The sequence below is a fragment of the Nilaparvata lugens genome, chromosome 5 (genome assembly GCF_014356525.2).
Source record: "Nilaparvata lugens isolate BPH chromosome 5, ASM1435652v1, whole genome shotgun sequence".
In the NCBI taxonomy this organism is placed as follows: domain Eukaryota; kingdom Metazoa; phylum Arthropoda; class Insecta; order Hemiptera; family Delphacidae; genus Nilaparvata; species Nilaparvata lugens.
The window spans coordinates 58,185,452-58,205,936 of NC_052508.1; the positions used below are offsets into that span (position 1 = coordinate 58,185,452).

The window sequence follows — 20,485 nt, forward strand, 5'->3', positions numbered from 1 at the left end:
TTTGGCAGGAATATTACTTTTTCAACTGTGTGTTGATGTATATACAAGGTTTTTTGAAATTTTGCATTTTGAGGATAATATGAAAAGAAAAGGAATATTCCTCCATACTGTGATATCACTATATAGGATTTATCATCTATTTTGAAGATAGGATTAATCAGACTATGGGATAACTCATAATCAATAAGCTGACAAGTGAATTATTCATTACATGCATTACACAGATGTCTGGCTGTGTCTATTTCTATAAGGTATAGGGTTTAAATATTTTTTATGATGTGTGCCCATCAGTATCAATATTCTCATATTCGAAAAACAAATTTAATAGGTGATTGAAAATAAAATGAATTAAATAATGCTGAAAAAATTATAATATTCTTGACTTGAATGAATTTTTTTTTTTAAATTTGTTGAGAAATAATTTTCATCAGATGGAAAAATTATCACGGAACTGTATAAATTATCATATTGAATACAAATTCAAACGAGAACTGAGTTTATTGGCATAAGTGAGTTTTTGATCTTGGAGAAATTGTGATTCAACTGTGAATTTATTGTGATTCAACTGAATCAACTAGAACCTTGACTATAGTGAGGTCCACGTTATAATGGCAGTAGATAGAAGATAGGAGAATAGCGATGCCGATTCTCTGCATTAATTAATTATATTTCTACACTGTCAAAAACATAATTGGCATTGTTGTGGACCTAGAAAAGGATAGTACCACCGGATTTGTCAAATGATAGACAAGGATAGCAAAACCAAAGTTGATCAAATACTGTCATAATGTGGACTCACTATAGAACAGGTGTCTTCAGTCTTCGGATACTAACTTGTGGCTGAGAAAACTGTGAGAGGTCTACTGTTCACAGAACTACTAGTTAAATATGAATTACTAGTTTTATTTTGAATAAATTATTTTATTTTGACTTCAAAAACTTGAGAAAACATGGTTGCCTGTAAAGTCGGTATATGAGCGAAAGTTTCACATGACAACAACTTTGAGTGGTAAAATAATTTTAATGTGAATATTCATTCGTATAGTTGGAAGAAGGATGAAATAATAGTAACAATTTAAAACATTTATTTATACAAAGAATTATATTAAAAAAAAACATTAATTTATACAAAGAATCTCGAACTGAATTTCATATTAGAAATACACAATCGTTTTATAACTGGCAACATGTAAACTTGATGTATGCAGGCGCCTAAGCGAAATAGAAGTGTAAGACATGAGCCGGTATGTATGCCTATCTCTCTTACTCTCTCTCACTCTGTCTCTCTCTCTCTCTTAGGCGGGCTAACTGTACTATATATATTACTGCTATAGTGTATATATATATATAGCTATACTGTATATATATATATATATTTATTAATATTTCATGTGACTATTGTATAATTACAGTATTTTAATGTATCATGATATGTGTTGAGAACCTCCTTTAGGTTGCTCTTTTTGACTTATCCCCAGTCTGATTATTCAGATGTTTGGGATGCAATAAAAAAATAATTAATAAATAACTGTGCTCGAGTGGAAGGGACGCGTGCCTTTCACTTTTTATGTATGTCTCTCTCGCTCTTAGGCGGGCTAACCATGCCTGAGTGGAAGGGACGCGTGCCTCTCACTCACTCTCATTGTTGCCAGCCTGGGAAGTAGTCGCAGTCGCAGGAGATTGCTTGCGGCGCCTGCGCAGGTTGACTGCTCCGTTTCACTCTCTCTCTCTAGGTGAATGCCTTCGGGATGCTGCTGTGTTGCTCGCCACTGCTCCTATTCATGCTCTTTCCAAACGACCGTGAACCTAAACGAACGCTCTCACTCGCTCTCATTGTGAGCGCATAACGCGGAGCGTAACGCAGTTTCTTGAAGTGTCACCCGGCAAACCAATTTATAAGACGTTCTCACGTCAAAACCTGAAAAATGGCATGAGTGTATCAAAAAGTATATAGAACATACAGTATTGGTAATTTTCAATTATAATAAATAAATAAATATATTATCATGTCATGAACATCCATTTTCAATAACTTAACCAATGTCAGTCAAATGCTGACTTAATTACATGAATCTCAAAGCAATGGATATAACTTCGACAACATTACTATTTGGTAAACCTTTAAGACGCAGAATGAATCTATCACACAGTTAGTATATTTCTACGGCATAAATTGAAACGCAGTTTCAATGTCTATAGTTTTGGTAGTTGGTACCCTTGTAGCTTGGAGTCAAGCAGCAACAACGAGAAACGATGGATCGCTGGCTGAAACTAAACTGAAAGTGAAAGGGCCAACGCGCGAATGGCCGAGAATTGCTACCTATAACCAAAAATTTTAGTGCTTATTCAAATTCCAGATAGTGGTAATTAATACGGTTATTTCAAATAAGTAATGTTTTTATTTGTTGAGTATTTACTATTTTAGTTATTCTTATGAAGATGGCAGCTCCAGAAGAGATAGATAATCAATCCAATACACGTCCAATCAACTTGAAATACAAGTTTGAAGCCGGTAATCTAGTAATCTAGTTCAATAATTTAAGCTAAGTTTATTTAAAGATATTATTCTATTATGAATTCTCGCTTCTTAGCTATGTATTCTTTCCAATACTGATAAAGCATGACAATAATCTACAAGTTACAACAGCACATTGCTAAATAAGCTATTCCAAACATGTTACTTTTAAAGAATATTTTGATGCAGCATTCAAGCTTTTAGTTTTGGCTGTTCAAATTGTTTTAAGATTTTCTCATGTTCAATTCTGTAGGAAAGATTAAACGATTGAATCAATTTTTTCTTTTATGAAAAAAAAACAAAAAGCTTAAATATATGTTGGCAATGCAGTGAAATGCAACTTTTGCAACGCCTAAAAATAAATAATATTATTTTATTAAATTACCTAGAAAATAAATTTAATGTTTGCATAACTATTTTCAATGAATGCGTAATGATTCAAATGTCTTTATTATAAAATATATCCTTGATTGAAATGATTCAAATGATAACTTAGCTATTAAATTATGTCAATGATACAATGATAGGTAACTTTAGGTGTTATACACTTGGTTGATTTACATGTTTTTCGAGAATAGGCTATTATGAAAGTCAGTATAGGCTAATCACATTTTCAGTGATTGTTTCCGACCCAAATAAAAATAGTAGTCTATATTTATTTTATGTAGGCTATTCACAATTTTTTCATTCAGACTAGACTTATTCTTGACTAACTTTTTTGTCGTGTAAGTGATTTACTAGCCATATTGAGAAGAAATATGATAAACTTTTTTCATCCTAATAATGTACCATCTCTCAATGTTACATCTATCTAACCTTACTAGAAAGACACTCCAGGACAAATTCAAAAAATATTTTTGGTTGGTTTGAGTTTGCTAGCTTGAGTAGGCTAAGCCAATTTTCAACTGGCTCAACAAATTCAACGCTTGGCTTAAAAAATGACGTATAATTGAAAGTTTCTTGGCTTTTAAGGCCTCGCCACACCAAGCTCGCCAGTACCGCCGAAGTTAGTACCGCTGGTGGTAGTTTTCTCGGCTGAGCACGCCACACCGAAAAACGTCCGCTAGCGGTAGTCTCAGAGTAGTGTCTAGTAGCGCATGCGCACTCTGTGCGCATGCGCTACCTCTTCGAATTGCCTGCCATGTATTCAGGTTGAGCGCGCCACACTGAGCTCGCTTTGTCCGCCGTACTACCTCTCAGCGAAGTTTTGTTGAATCGCCTAGCAGGCGGTCGTAGGTGGTAGTGCGCCGTACTACCGCCGCGGTAGCGAACTCGGTGTGGCGCGATCAACCTGAATACATGGCTAGCGATTTTTAAAACTTCGCTACCGCCGCGGTAGCGAGCTTGGTGTGGCGTGCCCTTTAAAAGTACCAGTCGAGTGGTATTAGATCATTCTGAAAACTAATAATATAATTTCATGAACAGCAACATGGAACACGTAAAATCTAACGTTGTAGATACACTGATTACAAAAAAGTACTTGAAATTTGCCAGTCAACAACCAAATAATTACATAGGCAAAATATTTTCTTCTAAGAACCCTCTTTACAACCACCTATAGTGGAACTCACTTCAAATCCAGCACTTCCTATACTTTAAAACTTCAATGCTTCTAATTTAACCAATGATGAAAGTTTAGATAGAATCTCATTATAATCTATAGCCACACGAATTAGTTTAGTGCTAAAGTGTTCAAATGGAAGTGCAAAAGCAGAATACTGTATCCTTTTATATTAAAAATAATTTTCAATTTAATCCTTGACCAATATAGAAGGCTTAAACAAAGGGTTTTACCTTCACAAACAATATTTTTATCAATTTTAGTCAAAATAGAATAGCTTATTAGTTTTAACCAGGTGTTATAAAAATAAAATTTTAATCTATACTATAATAAAGGAAAGAACTGGCTTATTACGGGATAGGAAAATTATGTTTGACGCATCATGTTTGAATGATTAAATTGAAATTTGTATACATATTCTTAATCTCAAGGTTTCTTTACTTCAAGTTTTCAGTTTGTCATGCTTCCAGTTATTGTATTGAAGCAGCTGAACATTTCTTTCTAAAGGGAAACTGGAAGATACGTATGATTGTGGATCCTATTCGAATAAAAATGACTGATTTTCTGTAGCATCAAAATTTTGGTCTGCCATCTTGGAACCGCCATTTTGAATCCAACTTATTTTTTTTTAAATTAGAAGGTGGTCGGTTATATGATACATGATTTCGATACTGAATCTCAAGAGAAATTAATGGTGAAAACCGCATATCGATATCTCAACCCGTTCAAAAGTTATTCTCATTCAAATATAAATCATCTATCTATCCATCATCTATACTATCTATACTATAATCTATAATAAAAGAAAGAACTCGCTTATACACGTACTGGAGAATTATGTTTGACGTATCATCACGTCTGAACTACTGCACTGATTATATTAACTTGAAATGTAACATACAAACTCTTAATTAACCGATGACGGTTATAGGCCTATTTTCAATTGTTCAAGATTTCATTACGTCAATTTTTCAGTTTGTCAAGTTTTCATCACGTCTGAACTACTGGACTGATTAACTTGAAATTTTTATTATAGATTCTTAATTAACCAAGGATGGATATAGGCCTATTTTTAATTCTTCAAGATTTCATTACGAAAAGTTTTCAGTTTGTCAAGTTGTAAATAGATCCTTAAGGAGCACGGGTTGCCTGCTAGTAGCAATACTAAACCGACTAAATTTAGAAGTTTTGAAATTGTGACTTGAATTCTTAGATAGGCGAATCGTTTTAATCACTAGTCACTAGAATTGTTTAATCAATGCAATTGAGTAAACTAGTAGACCAATTCTATTAGCCTATAGCATAGATTCTCACCAGATTCCATGACATTGGTTTATATTCTAGGGGAAAAGGTACTCTGCTACCATGGACCTTTGATTTATGAGTCAAAATGTCAGCAAGTGAGGATTTGTGAAGAGGACAACACTCCCGAATATCTTATTCATTATTTGGGATGGAACAAGAAGTGAGTAGTTCGACTCACTCTATATTTGCATGCATAGCGATTGAGTTTAACTCATTGTGTGAAATAACTTTTATTGAAAGATATAAATTTCAGAAAACTCATGATTAAGAATAATGCAGAATTATTCAGGCTGTGTGCTTTATCTTGATCGCTGCCATCTTGATAAATTAGTGTTTTGTTGTTTTTGACTTTCATTGTGAAATGACGCCAATGATCCCACAAGTGTGGGTGATGGATGAAGAAGAAGGTATAAGGCTTTTTTATATTTTAATTATCAATTATTATTATTTTTGAAGGGACGGATTCAAGGATCCAGAGGTTCAACTAACCCTACACGTCAACCGAAGCTTATTGTGTTCCCAAGTAGTATGTTAGTTAGGCATACCAATACCTGTGTCCTTTACAAGAACCAGGAGTTTTTCCCTATGCTAACATCCCATTCATCACCTGGTTTCTTGTCGCAATCCAGTGTGATATGCTTGGCAGTCTCTTCAGACTGATAAGTCCTCGTGACCTACGTGATTTCTACTCCTGGCCTTCTTTGAAGGTCCTTCCGCTGAGGAAGGGGCGGCCATCCAGGGCGCCTGGCCACCCTTGACTCAGCCTTGTCCCACATTTGTGCTTGGAGTTTCACCCATCTCTGGTCTCTTGTTTTTTTTTGCCCTTCCGAAACTTCGCAAGGTCAAAAGCCTCACCTCTCCCAAGAAGTTTTGCCTGAATGGCCCCCCTTTTTGGTCACTCCACCCAAAACTCGTGACCTACGTGAGTTCCACTCCTGGTCTTTTTGTAGGTCCTTCCGCTGAGACAGGGGACGCCAAACTGCCTTTAGGGCGCCCGGCTACCATCGACTCAGCCTCTTGACCCACATTTGTGCCTTGAGTTACACCCATCTCTGGTCTCTTGGGTTTTTCTTTTTGCCCCTCCGAAACTGCCCTGATGGGACAGATCCCGTGGGTTTGAAGGCAAGACAACTTCTGGAGTTGCCTTGGGGTCCCTTTTAGTCGCCTCCTACGACAAGCAGGGATACTGTAGATGAATCTAGGTTTTCAACACATTCTTTAGTAAGATGTTCGACTCAAAGCACCCCCAACCCACAGGAAGCATCTTTTACTTTATTCACATTCCACTCACAATCATAAAACTTTGAGGAAGACAAAAGCTACATCTCAAAACTGATTATATTCTAATTTATACAATAGTCCAAATATAGGCTATGAATATGTATGACTGTCGATGTGACATATACTATCACATCATTAAATTGATTGATTCTACGCTCAAAAAAAAAAGAAAAATTATCGTGAATCCAAGGAGAATGTATAATTATATATAATAGTCATGCTTCCTCAAAATGTACGCCTATTTAACTAATTTTTCAATGAGCAACTCATCATTTAGCTACAAAAATCATTTCATTTTTTTTAGTCTGTTCATAGCAGATGAGATTTTTGGTAATAGCGATCAAATTTAACTAAATCATCAATTGAAATTATTATTTTTTAAATTTATCATTTAGACTACTACTGTTTTATTATTCCTTTTAGTTGTAAATTAGAATTGTATGGAAGGTTAAATGTAAGATAGGGCCGGCTGCGCCCTATCTTCGCCCTCCTGGGTTTTAAATAAATGCAGCAAACCAATCAATCAAATCAGTCTATTTGATTCCTGTTCAATCCAGAATTGATGCATTGCCTATGCATAATAATCAACCTTAAAAGTAATGATAAAAATGGATTAATAGATTTATATATTCTCTCAGTTGAATCAAAATTGTTTTATCCAGATTCGTGTAGTCCTCTACAATCATGAATTGTTTTTCATGATCATTTATTTAACATTTGTTATAATTTCTCTTACAGTTGGGACGAATGGGTAGAAGAAAGTAGAATACTGAAATATAATGATGTTAACGTAAAAAAACAGCAGGAGTTGGAACGAGCTCAATCTAAAGGGAAGGAGTAAGTATGATTTATCATTCCCATTTGTTGTTAATAGTAGAAATACACCTTTTGTTTGGGACGATATAAGAAAACTAATATTTCATACATTATTCATAATCATGCCAAGATGGCCGAATTTCCTGTTGGTCATGTTAAATTTGATAACTATGATAAATTTGTAAGTTGGAACTTAACGCATTGAGTAGAGTTATCATTAAAATGATAGGAATGCTGGAGAAAACCTAATGTATTTGGCCTACAACAAAATTTTCAATAATATTTTTTTGGTTTTTCAGAAGAAGAAAGGTTAGAAGGAGAGGTACCAGTACGGAAACCAAACAATCTGATTCGAAGGAATTGAAAAGTTCCGACTCCAGCTCCCAAGCTCCAGGCTCTTCTAATCCAATTAAAGGAGATATTTCGCAGCCAATAGTAAAAGAAGAAATTTCGCAGCCAATAGTAAGAGAAGAAATTTCGCAGCCAATAGCAAAACCAGAGCAAAATAAGACTGATGATGAGCCCACTCCAGTCAATCAAATACAATTGGAAATGAGAGAAGGCCACACTGTAAGTTAACTACGATGTTATAATAGAAAGTTACCTGTGTTTATTATCTTCGTCAACTGTTTTTAATTTTATTATCAATTTATTATTAAAACAATTAAAATTAAAATAGAATAAAATTGAGAAATCATAAAACAATTTAGACTAATTCTGTGTGTGGGATTATTATTATTATTATTAGCGTATGGCATATATAGACGCACACAAATACATAGATAGTCAATGAAAAATCTGGTCATTATAAAATCATGTAAATCGCCTTGGTAGGCACGTATATTGCAATTTCTGATGATGTGCTTCATCGTCTGTCTAGCCTCGTGTGTGGGATGAGTGGTTCAGAATATGTACTCCTTATAATGAACATCTTTTTAATAGCTTCAATAGCATGTAGAGCATAGCTTCTAAGACATTTTATTGGTTGTTAGCAAACTCCCAAACACACAAGTTGATGTTTTAATACATAGGTAATAAAAGAAAAAGTACTATAAAAAACACAAATGAAACAATAATTATAATAGATGAATAAAGTAAGTTAATTTGTAATAAAATTATACATAACCAGCACAACAATTGAAAATATGAATAGGTTCATCCCGTAGCAGGATGACATAAGAATCTAAAATCTGATATATGGTAACACAAGTTCCTCACAAGCTGTAACAATCCAAACAGCCATTCTTTCATTGACTGCAAAAATAGATGAACATTTTAATAAATAATTTTAAAAAATGTTTCAAAAATAATGTTCAATTTTCCAGGATAAGATCAATGATGAAAATAGTTGTGTATCCAACTTGATCACGAACATTAAACAAGAATTCGATGCCGACAGCGATCAGTCATGTTCTGTTAATATCAAAGTGGAAGATGAATGTAGGCCTATTGAAGGTGGTACATCAACAGATAAAGACTTGCAACGGACATCATGCAGATCGTCATTGGAACCTGCTATCTCTTCTCCACAGTTAGAAACAGCAAACATAACAATTAAGGTTAGTGTCTCTCTCTCTCTAAGGGTTGTGGGGCAGAGAGGACCAGGAGCCCTAACTCCGCCCTAATAAAGGCATATAATCAATTAATCTCTCTCTCTCTCTCTCTCTCTCTCTCTCTTATTCTAACCTTTATTTTGCCTCAGTCTGCTCTGTCGGAGAGAATGTTTGGCTTCATGTCACAAAAAACAATCTCTTTATATTTTCTAAAATTATTCTGTAGTTATTTTATATCTTCCACTAAAGCTGGGTTTACTCGCTCAAGCCATTTGCGCAGTTGAATTGCTGCGTGTGAACGGTGGCTTGATGTTTGCGCAAGCCAAAAAATCTGGCTTGAGCAAATTCTGTTCTGAAAGAAAATCGGCTTGCGGAGTATTGGAATGAGCGTGTAAACACTGCTCAAGCCATTTTCACAACTGAGCGTGAAACAACTGTCAGTTATCAACTGAACTGAGCGTGTGAACAGAAGAATTTTATTTGGCTTGTGCAAGCCAGTTTGTGCAAATGGCTTGAGCGTGTAAACCCAGCTTAACAATGATAAATCACTGTTGATGACGAGTTGAAAAGTTTTTTATTCACTTTGGATTTTTAAAAAAAATTTCAGAGTTTTAGTTGAGCAGATATTCAGTTATATTCATTTTATAATTTGACTTTGAAATCATTGATTACTCATATTTTTGTTTTTGTGTCATATAAAGCAAAATTCTCTATATATTTGAAAAAGAAAATTGTGTTAACCTGAATCTGAAATATAATTTCGAGTATGCTTTCTCGTCCTTTATCTAAATCTTGATAATAAGAGAGAGAAGAGTTTCATTAATGATTTCATTATAACTGAACATAGGAGAGAAAACTTTAAACAAAGTCCAGCATATATGGGAATGAAATTCATGAGGTACCTCCCGAGTAGCATCAGAAGCGAAACGGATAGGGCAAGATTCAAAATAGAGTTGAAAAAGTACCTAATAGAGTTAGAAACTTATAGTTTTGAAGAATATTACCGGGGGAATTAGGGATACATTACCTACCTTGTTTGTTATTGTATTGTATCTTTTTTGTTGTGTTTCTTTCTTTCTTTCTTGGTTTATGTTTAAGAATTAAAAGTATTTTTAATGAGATGACGCATTTATGTACGAGTCAATGTACATTGTATGTCGTGAATATAGAGATTGATTGATTGAGTTTTTTTTGTGTGTGGCTCGGATTCTAAAAAAAAATGTTAATGGTTTGACATTCACACTTTTTCTGATGTTCATCAAATATTGAATTGAAGCAATTCAATGTCCGAATTTCAATTTTCGTTCTAGATTTCTCACAATTAATGTTGAAAATTTGTTGAGCAGAAATACGCTTCATGATTCTGTATAAAACGCCTCAGATTTTTCTCATAGATATTATATTCTACTGTATAATATTGCATTAAATTGTTATTTGTTTTAACATTTCCAGATAGAATCTGGAATTTCGGATTCTGAAATGGATTGCGACGTAAAACGTGAAGAACTTGCTAGCAGTCACGCCGAAGTTGAAAAGAATCCTCCTTCCGGAGAGAGCGACGTGGAATTGCAAAAATCTGATGATGTGCCAGCGAAAATAATGCGGAGAAGAGCCTCTGCAAGTGAAGCAAGTTCCTCCGAAGATGGAGCAGATGCTTCTCCTGTGAAGAGGAGGCATTCGGTCGACTCGAATCCCTCTCCGTCAGAAGAGTCTCAAGAAACGTTCCGCGCAACCCTCAGGCAAGAAACTGATGATCCAATCGACGTAGACGCGACTGACGACGACGACGACGATGATGACTCTACACCTAGCCTATTAGACCTAGCTATGTTCTCAGCACCTCGACGAAAACCTTTCACATTACCCGAAGAGATGATGAATTATGTAATTGATGACTGGCATTTCGTGAATAAGCAACGAAAGGTAAGCGCTATCCTGAATGTATATTTGAAAATAGGTTTTGAAAACTTCGTTATGTTTTCAAGACATTACTAGAATAGAATAATTAAGAAATAATATTAGAATATTTGTTTATTTAGACACTTGAAAATGTCATGATTAGCTGTAATTTGGTCATGCCTTAGAAAAAAAGGAAAGTAGAGTATTAGTTGTCACGGCATATTTCCCAATAAAAACATCAGCACTATTAGTCAATAAAATTTGAAAATAGGGGAAGGCTTCAACCTTGGAGTCTGTTATCTCCTAATTGCCGATAACAGACAGCACCCCTTCCACAGCTGATAAATTGAACCCGCCCGAAACATAAAATATTTTTACATTCAATAATATTTCCTAAATTATTAGAAAATGAAATATAATAAAATTTCATTCACCCAACCTATCCCCTTCCCTGATTGGCAAATAGGAATGTGACGTCACAACTTGGAAGTGTGGAGGAGGAGTTTATCATAGGATTATCATCACGTATTGTGTTCATATGAAAGGAAGAAAACGCATGCCGCATCCAGATCATGTTTTCACACAAAATGCCAGTTCGTGTGAGGCACTATATATCGGTGAGTTCAACAATCAATCTATATTGCCAACATTTTCCAACCTATCCCTGCCACCACCTCATGTCATCATAAGTCAGGCCTATTATAAAATTGTTAATAATTAGTTGGGTTATTTGAAGCGATTATCAAGTAGGCCTAATAAACCTTAAAAATATTCGTAAAAAATAAAAAAAATTAACCAAACTCATTTCAATTATTTTCAATTTATTCCTAAGAGAATGGGCCAGTATGTAACATAGTTTATTCCATCAAAAAAGTAAAATGGTTTGACTCGGTGGTTGCGCTGATAAGCTATCGCTTAGATAGGTTGAGAATCATGTGCCTGATTCATGAATTGGAAAAATTGCTTCCCACTGGTTCGAAACCCACTTAAAACTGTAGGTCCACTCATCTCTCATTATTGTCCGACTCATTACCACGCACAAGCCTAGAGCTCTTGTGGGCATCACCCTCATTAATAAATAAAAGAGTATCGCTAGGGTAATTAATCAACTAGAAAATTGATATACATGTGCTTCAGTTGTTATATTTATATAGACTCTATGAATTGTTCACATATTTGTATATCACACGTGACAAATATACAGAGTGGGTGAAAAGTCCGAGAACGGCTTAATATCTCATACACAAAGGTAATTTGACGGTAAGTGTGATTGGGGATCCTACTGAAATTGAAAATACTACTTTACTATGACTTCAAAAATCTGGTCCTCCTTCTTCGTTTTTTTTAATAGGAAGGTGGTCATGCGATACATGATTTCAATACGGAATTACAAGGCAAAATAAATGGCGAAAACCACACATCGAAATCTCAAACCGTCTCGAAGATATTCACATTATAAATCAATACCATGCAAATCAGAAATGAAATAGATAAGTGGTATTTATGTTACTGTCGCTATAGTCAGGTATCAACGCCTACTCATATTCTTGTTCCACCTCCACTTCCAGCCGATAGACCTACTGTACTGGAAAGTACTGAAAACTCTACTGGTGAGGCCGTAGTCGAGTGGATCAGATGCTGGCTTTATGATTCAGAGGCCCGGGTTCAAATCCCGGCCCGGGCAAGATATTTATCTCGGGCCACTCCCGTGTTTCGGATGGACACGTTAAGCCGTCGTTCCCGGCTGCCTAAAAAGCAGTCGTTAGGTCATGTCAGAGGCCCTGAAATTGATCAGTTGCGACCTGAAAACTCTGACACCTGACCTGAGCCAGCCAGGTCACTCGATATTATTACTGGTGAATGACACTTTAATGTCCCTGTGTGATGGCGTTCTGCCCTGTCATTTTAGCGGGTGCCACTATTGTCTCTGTGTTCAGGTGTGATAGTCCAGAACCATTGATCTAGAATGACTAGTTCTTTTCAGGTTCTGTGTAATGAAAACAGAATCATCAAATATGGGAAATAGCTATTCAAGTATTAATAGCGTAAAATGCGATTTTATTGCTCGAGCAAAACAGTTATCACGCGACACGTAGTGGAACGCAATAATTTTGCGAAAGCAATGAACAAATTTTGTGCTCGAATTACATGTTTTCAAGTTAGTCCAGTCAACAGAGTGAAAATTTTGGGAGACAATTTTTGAGGGTTGTAAGGAGGTAAACATATCAAAAGACCCACCCCTACCCTCGGTGCTAATTACTATAAGATACATAGAAAAGCTGTGATATGACTATTGTAGGAAATCATGCGAGCTTCAATTTTGTATAGAATAGTTATGTCAGAATACATGTTTTCGAGTATTCGCGAGAAACCAGAAATTGGTTGGTACCTTTGAATTACTCCCACCCCCTTAGCACATAGGATAGAAGTGGGTACTTTTGATGCATCCACCTCCTTACTACTCTAAACAGAACTGTGGGTCAAAAATGGTCTACCAAACATTTCCCTCCAAACCATTGCCTGGACTAAGTTGAATCACAGAATACAGCATTGTTGTATTCTGTGGTTGAATCTACTCATTAACTTATATTTGATTATATTCACTGGTAAGAAATTGCTTTATATTGATAAATTATGTGACTGGTATTGCTGGTTATTGATAACTGTTTAAGCCAACTTAACTTTTAATCTGATTATAATTGTTTATTTTTTAGTTATGTTGGCTGCCCTCGAGGTTTCCGGCGAAGGAAATTTTTGAAAGTTTCATTTCATGCGAGTCATGTCACGAAGATTTACCGTAAGCTATTTTTCCTTCTATAACTCATATCTAGTATGGTATTCAATTCTTGTGTTATGGAAAGGAGACGGGGCCGCGCTACCTGTCCACTATGGGCATTGTTCAATAAAGGTTCAAAAAGGTTCACCTCCAACTCTCGACTACCATACTCTATTGTCATCTGATTCTGCCTCATCACTCTCATTCTTGACCCCTTCTCGTTTCTGGAAGGCACTTTTAGCTAGCACCAACTTATCTATTACTTTGCACCTTACATCTTTTAATTGTATTCTCTACAATATTGTTATTATTGAATCTAAATCAGTGATCGGAACTGTATTATTCCCAATGGTTCATTTGATGGAACTTGCGCACAAGCTGTATACAGACTAAGTTGTGTTACATACAATTTAATAATTATTGAACGTAGGATTCTTTTATCTTTTAAAATCTATTAGATTGAACATGTCTGTGTAATGTGTTTAGTCTCATCATGTGCACTAAATGAATGGTCCTAGTTTGACTAAATTTGTACTTATCGATAGTAGTGTGTGTGTGTGTGTGTGTTTATTCAATCACTGTAGGCTACCACTGGTTTACAGCTGAAAGTGCTTTTAAGTAAACAGGCTGGTCTACCAATATATTACTCGGAATATGAAATCTGTGACTCCTTCACAATAGGCCGCGGAAATGTCGAAATTTAATAACAATAGGCGACCGCTGAAGGGTCATTAGAACTTCTACCTGTCCATTCCATTGCTTTCGGCGGCTCTGTCTCGTTTCCAAAACTCCAATTTTTATTTCATCTATCCGCATGATTGATGATTTCATTAGGTACTGTGAAACCTCTTTTATCCTGTACTCGTTTATATATGTTCCGATGGTTCCGAGTGCAAAAATTAAGAATGTTGCAGTAAAAGTACAGTTTGCGACATTCTGAACAGCACGGCTGTTTTGGTGGTTTGGCTGTCTGTTTTCGGCAGGTTGTGCAAATTTTATTGGAGAAAAATTTATGAAAACAATGTTTTAATGTAGGTATTATAAAAGTATTCATCAATAAAACGCAACCGCAATACGCTCTTGTATTGAAAGGTGCTTTCTGTCAAAATTGTTAAAAGATGTTTATCTGGTAATTCGCTTATCCGCAATGATCATGGTTACATATAACCAACCGTTTTAACAAGGTTTCACTGTATTTATCTGTCTGTAGTTTTCTGCTCGTAAGCAGGTCCTTCTATATGGCAGCAGCCCTCCACTCTCTTCTATTCTCTGCCAGTCGCTTCGTTGCATAGTAGCTCATCCCCTCCTTGATGTCGTCCAACATTTTGTATCTTCTTCTCCCTCTTCCTCTTCTTCCCTGAATGGTCCCCTCCATGGCATCCACCAACAAGCATTGCCGTCTCATCCAATGTCCCAGCCATCTCCTCTTTCTTCTTTTTATCACATCCAGCAGACTCCTTCTTTCCCCAACCCTCCTCAACACCTTCTCGTTTGTAACTTTATCCCTCCAACTGATCCCCTCCATCCTTCTCCATATCCACATTTCCAATGCCGCAAGCCTCCTCTTATTCTCCTTTCTCAGCGTCCAAGTTTCTGCACCATACAGTGCCACACTCCAAACATAGCACTTTATTAGCCTTTTCCTATTTATTTATCAACTCAGCTAAATGGTCAATAGTGAGAGTCATCACCGTAAAATAGCATGTGACTAACAAGCTGAAAAAGTAACTTCGGAAAATTCTCAATAGTTTATTTGTAAGTTTTGCCGTATTATCTGTAAAATATGTAATTACCTACTACTCTGAGTTCATTGTTTTAAAAACTTACGAGTTTCACTTGTCTTCAAGTTTTTTTTTTGACAATGATATGCAGTCATTTTAAATCAATCCGAAAATCGGATGTAAAACATATTATGTTCAATTGCGTACTGGTAAATACTCTAGGATTCTTTTAAGTAATATCCCTGTGTTATTGTCCTGTGTATTGTCCCTGTGTATTGTGTTATCGTCAATTTTTTATTGTCAGGAATGATTATATACCTACCGAATTGTGAAATGATACAGAACCAGCTTTGAATTCTAGTCGTTTTAAAGTCGATATAATCAGTAATTCTTGAATAATTCAGAAATTATGCTGCTAATACTCAACTAAACGATTAGAGCCTTACAGGCAATTGAAAATTAGGGAATGTTACTGCCAAAAAAACTTTGTAATGTGAAACTTGTAAGCGTGATAAAAGTATTTGAAATATTAGGCAATTGTACTTTTTCACAGAAAATGCCGAAAAAATTTGGATACTTGAACCTGTATAACTTCCTGAATGTGGCAGATGTTTTTTTTCTTTATTTATATTAAAAATCAGGAATTTATTTTATAAAGGATAATTTATTTTTGTTGATAAAATAATTGTTTGAATAAATTATTGACCGAGCGTAGTGAGCTCTACGTTTTAAGTCCGGTCCAGACGCTCAAGTCTAGCTTCAGTCTTTTGCTCAAGCAAAAGTCGGAGCATGTAAGTCGTTGCGTCTGGACGGTAAAACGGATGGGTCTTCAAGCTTAAGTCGTCAAACTTAAAATGTATCGGCCGGGGATCTTTTTCAATTAAACCGTCCGTCTTTTGCCCATCCAACAAAACCTAAATCGCGTAAAAATGGAGATAGAGAAATTGTGATTTCAGATTCGGATTCAGCGTCTTGAGCGTCTGGACCCGGCTTTAACTCTACGTGATTTGCTTTTGTCAATATGGGATATATGTATATGCTGCATTCTTGGCCAAACGCGGCAACAGATTTTCATGAAATTTGATAGGAATCTATCTTCTTTTTTGAATTGCGTGTTTATGTATGTGTAAGGTTTTTCTGAAATTTTGTATTTGTAGGATATCTAGTCTACAACGAAAATAAATGTTCAATACTGTGATACATTACCTATTTACCTAATCTGTTGCTTAACATAGGAAACACGTGATCAGTGTCTATATTTGGCAAGAACATGATTGAAACATAAATCAAATGGAATGATATATGAGAATGAGTATTTAAATATTGACTTTTCGTATTGATTGAAAAATTCAAATTTGATTGTGGGAGGATATTTATTTTTCAAGTAATTTTTCATAATATTTTCATTTCAGGAGGGATTGGTGGAATATTGTTTGAGTTATTGGTCTAGGTGATGGGAATCACTTAAGATTTTTCGACCACGGATTGAGAGGAAATGTGGGAGGGATGGTAACTTTGAAAGTGAAGGAACTATTGGGGGTGTGAATGATTTGGTAATAAATAACATTGGTGGATGAGGCATTGCAATTAGGAAGAATTATTTTAATGTATAGAAAGTTTATGGAGGAGTTAGAAATATTTCAGGTGACGGAGAAAGATCAGTTAGAATTGATTTAATTGAGAAAGTGGGAGAGGGTTTTCATATTTATATTTTATAATATACCGGGTGATTCATAAAGGACTTTACAACTTTGAAAATTCATATAAATCTTATTAAACAAGGTACACAGCTGGTTTAGGTGTTGTTTTAAAGGAAAACACTTCAAGTTTTTTTACCTTAAACTGAAGATGTTCTATGTGACTTCCGTTGGTTATCCTGCAGACATCCCATCGATAGTCGATTTCTTACCAGACTCGAACTAGCATTTCAGGTGTAACTGGCTCAAAAGCAGCGCAAATCCTTGCTATAAGTTCAGGAAGAGTGGCTGGCAAAGGACATCATATCTTTTATGTGGTTATATCTGTCATCTCCGATTTCGCTACTTACATTTTAATTGAAGTTTATTATTACAGTATAATTTTTCTCTGCAGTCATGCGTTTCAAAATAAACTGAAATATTAATAATTCTATTTTTATATTATTTCTCATTTTTTCAGTTTCTCTCTTTAGAACCACCTAAGGAAGTGAATGAGATGTATGGTGGGCCTCATATTCTACGGTTCATGTGTGAGTAAATTTATATTTTATTCAATACTAGTACAAAATTATGTCTCTTGTTGAACCAAAATTTTAGTTAAATTCCACATAAATTGCTTGAACAGTCTATTAGTTTGGTTGATGTTCTTGCTGCACATTTATTATTCATATTCAATTGTGTCTCAGCAAAAACCATTCCTGTCACTTATTCACTATTTTTACTAATATTAACTCTAAAGTATCACATTATAGAATATTCCATGCTTTTTTACATTGAAGACCATTCCACTTGGCATGAATACTTTCAGTTCTAATTGTTCATTAGTTACCTGAACGTTCATGGTGACTGAAGATGCTGCAATGCCCTAAGCTTCCAATCCCACTACATGCAACTGACCAATGAAGTTCTTGTGTTGGGGTGAGGAATTCGGCAGTCTACTTCTCGCTTCAAGGACCAACCTTTCTATTCTGTCAATTCTCAGACTGTGTACTCAGAGTGATTCAGATTCAGATTCTTTTATTCCTGTGCTTAACAAAACGAAATTCAACTTATATTCTAGCGTTTAAAATGAATACCAGCAGCAGTAAAATAACATGGTGAATCATATTAAACTAAAGAGTTCTACAATAATATTGAGCAAGAAAAATGATGAAATATGCGAAAGTTAAGGTAGTTAAGAGAGAGAGTGTGATAAATTAATTCCTACTCCTCCGTGCTACAGTTTGTGGGGCCAGGAACACAACAACCAATCTCGCGGCCTAACCTTATAAAGAAATTTAATTCAATACTTAGAGATACATAAATAAGTTTCAAAAGTCATTTTGTCAAAGAAAAAAATGATCTGGAATAACGGACTGAGGAGAGATCGTGGAAGTCCCAGGAAGAGATGGGTTGATTTTAGTGGCACAGAGGTTCGGAACAAGGATTAATGCCTAACCCGTGCAAAGAAGAAGAAGAATAAAGTTAATCCGTCTTTCTTTCATTCAATAGTGGACGATGTTTGGAATTTGAAAAACTGATTGATGAAATAATTTATTTTTCTTTTTTACAATCTCAATAGCATTTTAAGACTAAGTATAATGCTGTTAAGTTTATACTCAGTTATAATAGTCCTATTCCTTGAAATCTAAACCTTCACATTCTGTTCCAGATTTTTTGGAACGTGAGGATTGGAGACCAATTGGCGACGCCTTTGATTTCTTCAGCGAAGTTTTACAGGCTTTTCTTAAGTGAGTACTTTCTCAAATTAAACTTTCAGGGCCGGTTTACGAGCTCGGGATTTAGCCAAGTTCTAGACTGTAAACAGCTGGAATCAGAAAATTGGCTTTCTGAAACGGGGCGTAGTCGCAGTTTTTATGATAATCTTTATTTTCTTATTTCTATAATTTGAAACTGTTTTCCTTGACGAAATGAAACATTTCAAAATAGCTGAAACTTTACACTATTTTCTCATTATTTTATTTTGTGTTCAATTTTCTAGTTTTTTCGAAATTTAATTTAAATGTGGACTGCGACTATGCTCCGTTTCAGAATGCCAATTTTCTGACTCCAGCTGTTTGAAGTCTAGAACTTGGCTAAATCCCGAGCTCGGAAACGGCCCTTAATGGGCTTTCCAATGATGTGAATTTAATTTTGTTCATATTAAAATGAGTTAAATGTTAAGCCATCTTGAATAGTCCAAATATTTGGAGGGTGGCAGGTTCTCAGTTCCTGAGCAATCTCAGCTATTGCCTATTTTCACCATTTCATGAGAACTGAATTAAGTGAGAAGTTGAGCCGTTCAGTTAGTCGATACTCACAGCATCAAGCTTACTTTGCAGGTTGATACAATAGGGAGTGCATCAGTTCTGACCTGGATCAATTGCCAATAGTAAAATACCTAAAACTTAATGTATGTTAATGTTTTTAGGGTAAAAGAAGAGGTTAGGGGGTTACGTTTTTGCTTTTAAATGGCAATATTCGAGATTTATCATTCAAACGGTACTAACTGAACTTTCTAAAAGCAACCGAAACTTGAGGAACTGATATTTCAGTTAACTGAGACTCCTACCCGGCTGATTCGTGATCAACTGAGTTCTTGATGAAGTGAATGTCACCCCAACTATTCATGCCACACTCTGCACAATGCATCTTTAATTATGACTGTCTTAAACACGTGTATCGATCCATTAAGTCAGAAGATTACTTCAAAAGTACAACATAAGTTTTAACGCTTTACAAAATTCAATAGTAGTAATTGAAAAAATAGAATGTTCTATAATCCACAAACTTACCATATTGTTGCAAAGTTTTTGTTTGTTTTTTCAGTTTTCTTATAATTAGAGCTGAGGAGTACTTCTCAGTGTTTGTCTACTACTTTGCTCCCAACGACTATCTCCGAGAAGACAACAACTCATATTAACATGGCCATCGTTATCAACGCCCGCCCATCTACTCCCACAATCAGCACCAAACGGAATTTCAGAATGGAGTTCTGCAGATCAGGTTTATATTAAGCAAGCAATTTCTGGTTATATGTTTGTATGTCACCAGATCTCGAAAACGACTCTTATGATTTTCACAAACTTTGAAACAAACTAGGTTTATGCTATAAAAATACCTTTGCACTAGATCTCATCCCTGGGATTACTCGCTGAAGGACATTGAAAGGATAATTCATCCTTGGAAAAACAGCTGATAATTTCGGCGTTTGTCAATAATAAAAGTGAGTGAGCGAGTGCGTGTGTGGGAGTGAGACAAAATTATGCCACATCTGTTGAACTATTGCATTCGATCCGCTGATCTCACAAGAAATATTATCCAGCAAGAAATTAATCTACATGATCAACATATATGATTTATATCTCTTTCTTTATAAATT

General features: G+C 35.3%; 1 protein-coding gene across 2 annotated transcripts; it reads left to right on the forward strand.

Annotated features, from left to right (window-relative positions):
* The first annotated feature begins 2,222 nt into the window (after positions 1-2,222).
* On the forward strand, positions 2,223-13,833 carry LOC111058917 (AT-rich interactive domain-containing protein 4A-like). 2 transcript variants are annotated; one of them, XM_039428883.1, is made up of 8 exons: positions 2,223-2,512; positions 5,421-5,541; positions 7,401-7,499; positions 7,778-8,048; positions 8,804-9,037; positions 10,484-10,954; positions 11,397-11,547; positions 13,645-13,727. In XM_039428883.1, the coding sequence occupies exons 1-8, from the start codon at positions 2,434-2,436 to the stop codon at positions 13,686-13,688; spliced, it is 1,470 nt and encodes a 489-aa protein (XP_039284817.1). In that variant the 5' UTR covers positions 2,223-2,433; the 3' UTR covers positions 13,689-13,727. The 2 variants fall into 2 exon arrangements, with proteins under 2 accessions (XP_039284817.1, XP_039284818.1); XM_039428884.1 differs by lacking the exon at positions 11,397-11,547 and having other exon boundaries at positions 13,645-13,833.
* Positions 13,834-20,485: the final 6,652 nt, after the last annotated feature.